Source organism: Equus caballus, chromosome 23 (assembly GCF_041296265.1).
Source record: "Equus caballus isolate H_3958 breed thoroughbred chromosome 23, TB-T2T, whole genome shotgun sequence".
Classification (NCBI taxonomy): Eukaryota; Metazoa; Chordata; class Mammalia; order Perissodactyla; family Equidae; genus Equus; species Equus caballus.
This window is the reverse complement of record NC_091706.1, coordinates 63,748,292-63,759,631: the sequence shown is the minus strand read 5'-3', so window position 1 is coordinate 63,759,631 and position 11,340 is coordinate 63,748,292. Positions and strand designations below refer to the sequence as shown.

Genomic DNA, 11,340 nt, shown 5'->3' with positions numbered 1-11,340 from the left:
CACTGGGCCAGCCCCTGCACTTGCCTTCTTAAATTTTGGGTCCTAGGCACCTCACTTGCCTCACCGTCCTGGCCCTGCTCTAAGGTTGAGTGAGGCCTGGGCCACTCTCACTTCTTAGGACTCCTAGTATATTAAAAAGGGAAGGAACATGGTTATAAAAATTGTATACAGGTATTCTAAAAGTTTGACATTCTAGTGAACAAAAGTACAAAAGACTACTTGTATAACTATTTGGAAACAACATAGAAAGTCTAAATTTGTGACTCTGAATGAATGTGAGGTCCAGGCCAGCTGGCCATCCTGACACCCTACCACCATGTTGGCTGTGACAGGTCCTGGCTGGGATCTCTCCATTGATCATGGGTTGCAAAGTCAAGGCTCGAAGGATTTCTCCTACCCTGTAACCCAGCTCTGCCTCTAGGCTCAGAGCCCATATCTGTCAGGGATGCCTCCACTCCCCTTGTCATCCCTCCCACATAGGACTAGGCTCCCAGGTTCCTCCCCATCTCTGTTGCTAAGCCCAGTGGTTATTTCCTCTCAGCTTTCATTTAACATAGTTCATCACTCTTAAAACACTTGGCTTCCAGGATACTACTCTCTTCCTTCCTTGCCTCCTTTGCTAGATCTTTTTTATCTCCTCAACCTCTGACTTCCCAAGACTTAATCCTCAAACTTTTCTATCTACACCCCTCCCAGGTGATCTCAACCATTTCTTGACTTTAAATACTATTTATAAGTCTTTTCCCCCCAGTTTTATTGAGATATAATTGGCATATAACATTGTATTAGTTTCCTTATTGCCATCTAACACACTATGTATTTCCCCCACTGGAATTATACTATTATAATAGGGACTTTGTTTTATTCACTCCTGTGTCCAGCATGCCTGGCATAAAGTAGGTGCTCAGTAAGTATGTGTTGGATGAATGGAGGTCTAGGTCTGTCCGTCTTTGTCTCTGTGAGGTGTAGGATCAGAGGAGGGCTGCGTGGTGGTGAGAGACAGCCATTCCTCATCACAAACAAACAGAGAGAAACCAGGTCCCACTCGGGCTTATTCCTTCCCCTCAGCCTTTCTCAGTTGTAGCCCTCCTGGCTCAGACCCCAAAGGTGGGTTTACTATGCTTGATTGATTCTTTTCTTTGGGAAGTAGGCGCCAGCCCCTTGCCCCTCTCCTCTCCCTCTGCCCTTGCAAAAGAATCTCCAAACCCTCAGAACTGGAATTTCCCCAGGCCAGTTCCTACCTTTCCCAGAGGAGTCTTACCTTGTACCTCTCTCCAGGCACCTTCTCTTCTCTGAGCAGCCAGGGGAAGCTGTGTGGGGAAAGGGGAGCAAGCTGGGCACAGGAGGTCCACTGATCTCTAGGCCCCCAGGAGACACCCAGGGCATGTTTGTCTGCCTCTGCACCTTCACTGATTCTCCCCTCTATGGGCCCAGCCTCGGAGAGGGGTGGGAAGAGGAGGGGGCTTCACTCTGCCCCAGGAGAACTCTTACCACACGAAGCTGTGGGAGAAGGGGCATCAGTACTGAAGGTGGTTGGATCACCAAGGCTTCTTGAGGGGAGGGGGTCTACCTGGCTGTCAGGTCTGAAATCTGGGCAGGAGGGCACTGGAGTGAGCCCAAGGTATGAGTAGGACTGAACCTCAGTGTGGGCAGGGATAGGCCAAAGAGAACAAGGACCTAGTGTGGCAGTTGGAGCTGGGCTGGGGATAAGGGTGGAGGCTGGAGATGGGAAGAGCAGGGAGGTGTCACCTACCACAAGCTCCTGGTGAGAAGAATTGGTGGTCCAGGCCTGGGCAAGCTGGGTCTGAATGGAGGGGACTGATGGGGGGTGGGGGAGGCAAAAGTCACTCCTGAATTTCTGCTTTCTAGAGGAATCTTGGCCCTGGGACCAGTGTGCCTCACTGGGTGCGAGGTCAGGGGATGATCCCGGTGCTGAGTTTGGCATAGCAGAGTTTCACACCCCTGCCAGGTGTGACCCGTACAGATGTGTGTTTTCACTCACACTCTTGGCATCACCTCCAGGTGGCCCTCATGCTTTTGGTAGGTTGATGCCCTTGGGCACTGGAAGAAAGGGGAATGTATAAGGATGCCTGAGGGGGGTGGGGTCCATGCTGCTCAGAGGAGAAACTGTGGCCTGCCGCTCAGGACCCCCAAAAAAGGAACAGCATCTCAGCATCTGGGGGACGACTGAGGGTAGAGTGGGCCTGAAGCAGTCTGGCCAAAGGGGTCTGGAGATACAGACTGGGGAGTCAGGCACACATGGGTGGAGAATGCATGTGAAGATGGGCAGGCAAAATGCTGATCACTGTTGAAACACGCTATGAGTACCCAAGGTTCGTTATACTATTCACTCCTCTTGTGTATACGTTGGAAAATTTCCATAACAGAACATCAAAAGAGCTAAAAAACGATGTGCTTGTGCATCTGCATGTGGTGTGTGCACCCTGCTGTGGGTGTAGAATCAGCTCAGAGACCTCTGAGAGTGTGAGTGCAGAGGTGTGAGTCCACCACCCACCGGGGGCACATACTGTTGTGCAAACTGCAGCATACATGCAGTTGGGGATAGCATACATGCAGTTGGGGATAGCATCCGGGCAGGGCAGGGGGAGAAGCTCCTGTTCTGTCCAGGCCTCCCACACTCACCCCAGCATCCTGCACAGTGATTCCCTTCATGATCATAGCCTGCCCAGGCCATTGGCGCTGCGGCGTCGGTGTAGCCAAGTACGTGAAACAGGGCAGCTGTGCGCCTGAACTTGTGACAGGTGTGTTGGTGTATGAAAGCGGCTGTTTGTGTGTGAATGCCACGCACTGAGTGTGGGTGTCGGGGACACGACTTGTGAGGCTAGGCGGGGCCCTGGTCCGGAGTCCAGTAGCCGTGGACCCCTCATTCTCCTTTGCAGGATTTTCGGCAGCTCTCCAGCGCCCCATTCCCCCGAATCTGGCTATAGGGAGGGTGGGAGACACCTGTTGGTGGGCTGGAGCGGTAGAGCCCACCGGGGCCTCCCCGTTTGCGCCTCCGCCCGCCCTGCCCCGCTGGGGTCCCGCCCCCGTGGCCGCAGCCAGCAGAGCGGCGAGTGAGCGCACCGCGGCCAGAGGAGCGCACGGCGGCGGGAGCGCACGGCGGGGACCCGCGCAGGGAACCGGGCCGAGGCAGGGGCCGCCCGAGAGGCGTGCGGAGCAGAGGGAGAGCCGTGGAGACGCCGGGGGCAGCGGGCCGCGCCAGGCTGGTGAGTGCGGCCGCGGGGTGCGGGGAGCCAGAGAGCGGTGGAGACCCCGCCGTCCCCTGCCCGCGCGGTCCCGGCCCTGTCCCGGGCTCTGTCCCCGCCGCCCTCTATCCCCGCGCCTCCTCGGCTCCAGTCCTCTGCGTCTCTGCCCCATCTCTCCGTCTGTCCCCCTCTATTCACTGTCTCGCCCTGTCTCTAATCTCTCCTTTCTGTCTCTGTCTCCTGCTGCGTCGGTCGCTTCTTGTCTCTCTCAACCCCTGTCTCACTATTTGTGTCTCTCGGCCTCTGTCTCTCTGTCTCTGTCCCTCTCTCTGGACTGCCTGTCACTCAGGTCTTTGATATTTCTCTCTTGTTCCTCTCTGTTTTACCTTCCCTGTCTCTCTATCCAATATCTCTATCAGTCTCACCTCTCCCCATCTCTGTCTCTCCATTCTTGTCTCTGCCTGATAGTTCTGTCTCTCCCGGCTTCTGTCTCTCCTTGTCTCTCGGTCCCATTTCCATTTCTATCTCCCTAACTCTCTGTCATTGTCTCTCTCTGCCGGATCTCTCTCTCCTCCATCTCTCTCTGTTTCTTGGTTCTTGTCACCCTTTTTGATCTGCTCAGTCTCTACCTGTCCTCGGCCAATGCCCATTTCTGTCTCTTTGAGTCTGGTCTCTCTCTTTCCTGCTCCTTCTACCTCTCTGTCTCTGTCGATTTCTGGGAAAGCTCTCTTTCTGCCTTTTTCCTTAGGGCCCCTCTGCTCTTCCCTGAATCCATGACCACCTCCCCTTGTGTTGGGGGTTTTGGGGGCAGCAGGGCCCAACACCCATCATTCCCTCCCCCACAGGCGGCCCTTTCCTCAGGGCCCCGCCTGGTGCCAGCCCCCCCACCAGCCGGGGGACTGCGCCTGGAAGCCGTAATGGAGGCCCTGCAGAGGCAGCAGGCAGCCCGACTGGCCCAGGGGGTGGGGCCATTGGCCCCTCCACACCCACCACCACCTCCTCCTCCGGCTCCCTTGCCTGGTCCCCGGACCCTGCAGGCCCCTGAGGGGGCCTTGAGGGAGGTTGGGGCTGAGGAAGAGGAGGACGCGGAAGAGGATGAGGAGGGGGAGGAAGCTGGGACAGAGGAGGAGGCAGCCAAGGAGAGCCGTCCAGGGACCCAGGACCCCAGCTCACCTTCCAGCCAGCCACCGGGACCTCATCCCCACGAGTGGACCTACGAAGAACAGTTCAAGCAGGTAGGACCACCTCAATGTCAGGCCCTCCCGCCCCACCCCTCCTCTCTGGGCAAAAGCAGAGCCAGGAGATTAGTAGCTCCCCCACCCCCACTGCCCTCTGCAGGATGGAAAGACAGAGACACAGAGACCTGCAGAGAGACGGGGGAAGAGACCAAAGGATAGATAGTGACAAGGAGGGAGAGACAGACACCCAGAGGCATGGAATAAACTGCATAGGCCCACACTAGAGGTGCGGGAGCCACCCAGAAACGTGGAGGCCCAAAGACTGGAGGCTCCCGGGGAGCTGGAAGGGAAAGTGGGAGGGGTGTAGGAGCCTTCAAGAATTCTTTTGTGGGAGGAGGATCTGGGGACTGGGGATTCCAGGGCCAGCACCATCCTACCCTACCTTCTCACACATCAAGTCACAAGGTCATATTCCAGCAACCAGTGGGGGTGTCCTGGGCTGCCTGCTTCTATCTTTGGGAGCAGAATGGAGGTTGCCACTCGTTTGGCAAGCTGACCCCCCCCCCCCCCCGCTTCTTCTCTTCCCTGTCACACTCCCCCCATCCAAATCCTCTCCCTGGCCTGAGTTCCCTGGGTGACAGTTCCCAGCCTGTGATGGCCACTCCAGCCGCAGTGTGACTAAAGGTCCCTTGTACACTTGAGAATGACGAGATCTTATTCATAGGGCCTTAATTTGAGGTTCTTCCTCCCTGCGGAGCCCATCTGGATGTTATTCTAAGGCACTACTCCAGGCTGTCACTATGACAGTATTACCCAGGCCTGTGACTCTAGGTGTGCTATTCTGGTGGTGTTACTCGTAGGGTGTTGGTCTTGGGTATTTTCCAGAAGTGTTAATCTGTGGCTAACACTCTGTGGCATTAGTGTAAAACTGGGAGTGTTACTCAGGGCTCTGTTACTCTGGATATGTGGCTCTAGCCAGTGTTTCTCCTGGGTATAATTCTGGGGATTATTACTTGGAGAGTGTGTGTTATTTGCAGGTATCCATCTAAGACTTAGGGCTCAGTTCTTGTGGGAGTGTAGCTTTAAAGGTAGATCTTTGGGGTTTTTTACTTTTGGGTGTTTTTTCCCTCTGAGAGTTTTTATTGGGGGATGGAGTGTTACCTATGGGTGTTACTCAGGAACTGTTACTCTGGGTAAATGACTCTGTTACTCTAAGGATTGTTCCTCCTGGGTGGTATTTGGGAGGTGATACTGGAGGTGGGGCTCCAGGTGACTGGGCATGGGTGGGATGACCCCTGGGCCTTTCAAGTCCTGACCCCACAGATGCTGGGTGGTGCAGGGCCATTGCCTCTGTGGCAGTTTCTGTAGTGGGCAGATCACTGTCCCTGGAAGGAGATCAGACCAGAAGGTGGACTGAGGGGTCCCAGGATTCAATCCAAGAGCTTCTGTGTATCTGCCCTGCCTGAGGGATGCGTTAGAGGCATCTTGGCCCTTCCTCCCCACCCCTGGCACACAGAGATGAGATGTGAACAGCAAGAAGCCCTTGCAGGAATGAACAAGAGCAAATGAGGGCCTGAGATGGGTCTGTCTGTTTCCTCCGTGTGGAACAGAACCCCAGCCTGTCTTCCTCCCTGGGGCTCTGTGCATGCCCTGGAGGGCAGGCTGAGCCTCCACAGCTTCCTCCCTTCCCCTCCTCCCCAGATGGGTGGTTTGAGCTGCCCAGGGCACCACTGGCCAGTGGAGGGTGGTCTCTGTATCTATTAGAAAGAAGTGCCCCTACCTGCCCCCGGGGGAGAGAGTCTAATGCCAGGGAGTCCATAGTTCAGACCCTACTTACCCCATTAGCTGGGGACCCTTATTCAGGGGACAACCTGAGCTGGGGTCCCAGGGGGAGGCAGGGATCAGCAGAGCTGGAAAATGACCTCAGTCCTTCCCCAGCTGTACGAGCTCGATGCAGACCCCAAGAGGAAGGAATTTCTGGATGACCTGTTTAGCTTCATGCAGAAGAGGGGTGAGTGAGGTGATGTAAGGGAAGGAGCCCCACTTACCAGGTTTGAGGAAGAGAGACCCCAGGGTTCAGTCCCCAGGTTGGGTCCTCTCTGCAGAGGCCTGAGTTTGGCAGCACCTATCCTGTGGGCCCTCAAAAGCATCTTTAACCTCTGACCCTGCCCCCCTCCTCCACTCAGGGATTAATTAGTGGCCAGCCCACTGGCAGGTTAATGAGTATGAGATCAATTGGGAGGGTGGGAGGGGGACCTGGTTGGGGGCTGGCCTGGGGTGGGAGGAGTTTCCCAGGACTGGGAGGCTGGGATGGCCTTGGCCCTCTTTCACTGGCCTTTCCTGCAGCCTTGTCTCTCCTCAGTTTCCCCTTGCTTCAGGAACGGGACACCCAATGTGCTCTACAGCAGGAAGAACTGGGATTAGACTGAAGGAAGGACTTCTCAAGGGGTAGATTGGGGACCATGTGGGTTGGGGCTGTGGAAGAGGAAGAATTCCTTTCCAGGAAGCTCAGAGCTAGAAGAGAAGGCAAGAACAGTCCAGGAGGGGATCAGGGTGGGCGCAGTCCATCACTTAGGCTTCTCCCCAGATTCATGGGTCCAAAGACTGACTCATTATCTCTCTCTACAAAGCTAATTAACTCACTCGGAGCGCGGCCTGATAAGCCGCTAATTAACTGGCTGCACTGCTCCCCTCCTTAGTGCAGCTGCTGGCCAAAGTCCCCCGGGGCCCCCACCCCAGGCCCGGCACTCCTTCCAGTCCCTTCCTAACCAGGGACCCTCCGTGGGGCCCCAGGTCCTTTGCTCCCCAGAGAGGCCCAGTCATTCTGGTCCCAGTGTCCCTTCCCTGCCCCTTCCTCGAGGTCTCCCCTCCACTGGGGGGGGTGGGGTAGGTGGTCTGAGCGGATCCCAGCAATCTCCCCCCACCCCCACCTCTGCCTCCCTCTGCTCCCTCTGCGGGGGGAGGGGTCCCGCGGGGCCGATAATTTCCCCCCATTAATCAGGCCGCAGCTAATTGTTCGGGTCCAAAGGCGGCGGCGGAAGGGGACGGGATCGGTAAGGAATTAACTGGGGCCCATCGCTCAGCGCAGACAGGCCCCTTTGTCAGGACTGGCCGGCGGGGGCGGCGCGGGCTGCGGAGTTGGCCAGCCGAGACCGGGGCTGCGGCTTCTCTCACCGCCGTGCCGGCCTCGGGCAGCCACCCGGGCAGCTGCTTAGGGGAGTCCGCCCTGCAGCACTGTCGGGAAGTCCTTCCCACGGTCTACCCAGGGGTCGGCAAACTAAAGCCTGCGGGCTGCATCTAGCCGCCTGCGAGAAAAGAATGGTTTTACATTTCTAAATAGTGGAAAAAATTAAAAGACGAACATTTCCGGACTTGTGAAATTCGAATTTCAGAGTCTGTAAATAAAGTTTTATTGGAACACAGCCGCGCCCATTCCTTTAAATTCCTCGATAGCTGCTTTCGGGCTACAATGACAAGAGACTGGCCCGCAGAGTCTAAACCATTTACCATCTGGCCTGTTACAGAGAAAGTTTGCCCACCCCTGGTCCAGCCTCCTGTCCTTCCTGCTACAGTGGAGGTCTGGGGCTCTGTGGGGTCTACCTGGAATCCCCACCTCCCCATGCCTCCCTCTTCCCCTCCTTTTTCGAGCGAGGGTCCCACCCTGAACTCAGGGTCCCGCCCTGTACTCGAGCGTCGTCTAGGCAGCGACTCCTTCAGTCCCCAAGGATGCCCGCAAGACAGGGTCTTAGTCTAGTGCCCTGACTCTCTATCCGCCCCCACCAGGGACGCCGGTGAACCGCGTGCCCATCATGGCGAAGCAGGTGCTGGACCTGTACGCGCTGTTCCGCCTGGTGACGGCCAAGGGCGGCCTGGTGGAAGTCATCAACCGCAAGGTGTGGCGGGAGGTCACGCGTGGCCTCAGCCTGCCCACCACCATCACCTCGGCCGCCTTCACTCTGCGCACCCAGTGAGGCCGGGCGCGCGCGGGAGGGGGCGCGGCGCCGGGCGGAGGCGGGGGGTGCGGCTCGGAGCGCCCGGGGCGGGCGGCGGGGCGCGGGGCTGGATCAGCTGGGCCCAGCCGCCCGCCCCCGTCCGTCCGTAGGTACATGAAGTACCTGTACCCGTACGAGTGCGAGACGCGGGCGCTTAGCTCTCCGGGGGAGCTCCAGGCCGCCATCGACAGCAATAGACGCGAGGGCCGCCGGCAGGCTTACACCGCCGCCCCGCTCTTCGGCTTGGCCGGACCGCCCCCTCGGGGCTCTCTGGGCCCAGCCTCGGGTCCCGGTTCGGCCCCGCCCGCGCCCCCGCCCGGCCCCCGCCCCGCCCAGGGCTCCGCCTCCGGCCTGCCGGCTCACGCCTGCGCGCAGCTGAGCCCGAGTCCCGTTAAGAAAGGTGTCAGGGGCGAGGGGCTGGGATTTGGGGGTCTCTGAGACCTAGGGGGCGCCGAGATATAAGGAACTTTACAAATGTGGGGACTCTGAGGTCTGGGAGGCGTTGAGGTATAGGGTAGTAAGGACTGACAGGGCATTGAGGTTTGGTGCACGCTAATGTTAAGGGGTCCTGAGGTTTGGGGTCAATGGAGCCTTGAGGGCTCTGGGGTACGGGTTACTGCGGTGTGGGATTGAAGCTAAGGAAAAGGTCCTTTATCCAGAGCAGCTCCATTCCACACCTCTCCAGCCAGTGCTTCCATTTGCATGTGGTCTGTGCCTCCTGTGACCTGAATTATTTAACGACCAAGAGCAAGGAAATTCCCCCCACTTGTCTTGGACCAACCTAGACATATATATTGGCCCTTTGGGCTCTCCAGCTTCAGAGCCTCTAGGCTGAGACTCTGGTTGGAAGGGGAGCTTGAACTTCAAGCTTCAGCTTGGGTGACCTCCCTTGGTCCCAAGCCTGGGGAGAGAACAAAATGCAGAGATGGAGCTGCTTGGGCCAGGGGAGCTGAATGACCTGTTCTTCCAGAGGAGAGTGGAATCCCAACCCCTCGACTGGCACTGCCTGTGGGCCTGGCCTTGGGACCTGCACGGGAGAAGTTGGCACCAGAGGAGCCCCCAGAGAAGAGGGCTGTGCTGATGGGGCCCATGGACCCACCTCGACCTGGCGCACCCCCCAGTTTCCTGCCCCGTGGCAAGGTTCCCCTGAGGGGTGAGGAGGAGCTTGTTGCTGTAAGGGCTTTGGGCCTGTGCACTGAGGGAGGATACACCCATTACCTGATAAGTGTTGGAGATGGCACAGATAGCTCTCTCAACAGACAACTGTGTAATTACCGGTGTGGGGCTGAAGTGCAGTGGGGGCTGTCTATAGCAATGGGCGCGGGAGCTGGTAAGTTTGAAGTCTTATTCCCCAAAATTTGACTCCCCTGCCCTCTCCTGGACAGAAGAGCGGCTGGATGGGCCTCTTAATCTGGCAGGCAGTGGTATCAGCAGTATCAACATGGCCCTAGAGATCAACGGGGTGGTCTACACTGGTATGGGTACTGCAGGCTGTCTACACTGGCATGAGGTCAGGGGTATTTACACTGGCATGGGGATTTTAGACTTTCTCTCCTAGCATGAGGTTCAGGGATAGCCAAACTTGCATGGGTAACATGGGGTTCAGGGGATTGCTACACTGGCATGGGTTAAAGGGGTGTCTACATGGCATGGGGTCTAAGGCATGACCTCTCTGGCATGGGTACCATGGGATGTCCACCTCGTCATGGGCCTATGTATCAGTGTAAATATCTCTTGTTTACCTGTTCAAGGGTTTCTGTATTGGCATAGGAGTCTCTAACTCTAACAAGCCAAGGGGCTTGTCCTCACTGGTTTGTGGCAGGGGGATGTTCTAGTGATCAGGACACTGACTTTTGTTTCCCTCTTCTGTTTCTGTGCCCTAACCCCCTCCTGCTTGTGTTTGCCCTCTACCATCTCCTCATCCCTTTGCCAGGCATCCTCTTTGCCCGCCGCCAGCCTGTGCCAGCTTCCCAGGGCCCAACCAACCCTGCACCCCCACCCCCTACAGGGGCCCCTTCCAGTGCCTCACCCTGAGAGCTCCCGCTTGGAATTAAGATTTCCAGCCCCATTGCTGAGGGGGAAAGAGACACCCCCCACACCTTGATTCTTCCAGGGTGCCCACTCTAGGACCCAGCCCTGGGAGGTGACCACTCCCCCCCCCCCCCACATGCCACATGGACTTGAAGCCAAAGAGTTTTCTTTTGATGTTACATCTACCTCATTATAAAGGGAGGGCTCCTCCTCCCTGGCCAACTCCAGCAGCATCTACCAAAGGGTTCTACCCCCAGTAACCTCCATCATGTCCTCATGTGCCCCCCTGTGTCATTGTCATCTCTAGGACCCTATCTCTTCGAGTCAGACCTGCTTCTCTCCAGGAGCCAGGTGGAGGGTTGGGTTGGGGTGTTGTGAAGGATATGTCCCTTGGGTCACATATGGATAATAAAGCTGCAGTCCCTCCCTTTCCAGTGCCTCCTCTCCTTGTTTGGGTCTGGGGTTTGGGGAGGAATTATGTGGTGTACACCGCTGCCTTGGGCCGGGAGTTCTCAGAGGGGAAAACAGAATAGCAAAGGTCTCTGAGAGTAGAAGAGCTGGGTCTCATGAATCAGACTGCCTGAGTTCAAATCCCGATTCTCCCATATAGTGCGGGGTGGCCTTGGGCAAGACACTTTAATCACTTGAACCTTAGAAGACTCCAGAAGATTATGGTATCTCATAGGGCCTCTTACTGATCTATGGGAGCAGACCAATCTTGTCATAATGAGTGTATTTATATGTGCGACCTCGGGGAATGGGGTGGGGAAGCCTTTTTGGTACCCTGAAATTAGAAGAAGAAAGGCAAAGTTTGTCCCGACAAGCAGGAGCTAAAAACTACGGTAGTGCCTGACAGGTACCCATTGCCTAGGTAACCAGACAACTGCGGATCACTTCCGGCACAGAAGGCCTGACTCGTGACGTCACTTCCTG

At 56.7% G+C, this 11,340-nt stretch overlaps 1 protein-coding gene across 2 annotated transcripts; it reads left to right on the top strand.

Moving 5' to 3' along the window:
- The first annotated feature begins 4,076 nt into the window (after nt 1-4,076).
- Nucleotides 4,077-10,972, top strand: ARID3C (AT-rich interaction domain 3C). 2 transcript variants are annotated; one of them, XM_023627520.2, is made up of 7 exons: nt 4,077-4,441; nt 6,323-6,395; nt 8,168-8,351; nt 8,487-8,776; nt 9,347-9,529; nt 9,762-9,851; nt 10,310-10,972. In XM_023627520.2, exons 1-7 carry the CDS (start codon nt 4,124-4,126, stop codon nt 10,408-10,410), a joined length of 1,239 nt encoding a protein of 412 aa, XP_023483288.1. In that variant the 5' UTR covers nt 4,077-4,123; the 3' UTR covers nt 10,411-10,972. The 2 variants fall into 2 exon arrangements, with proteins under 2 accessions (XP_023483288.1, XP_070104967.1); XM_070248866.1 differs by lacking the exon at nt 9,347-9,529.
- The last annotated feature ends 368 nt before the right edge of the window (nt 10,973-11,340 follow it).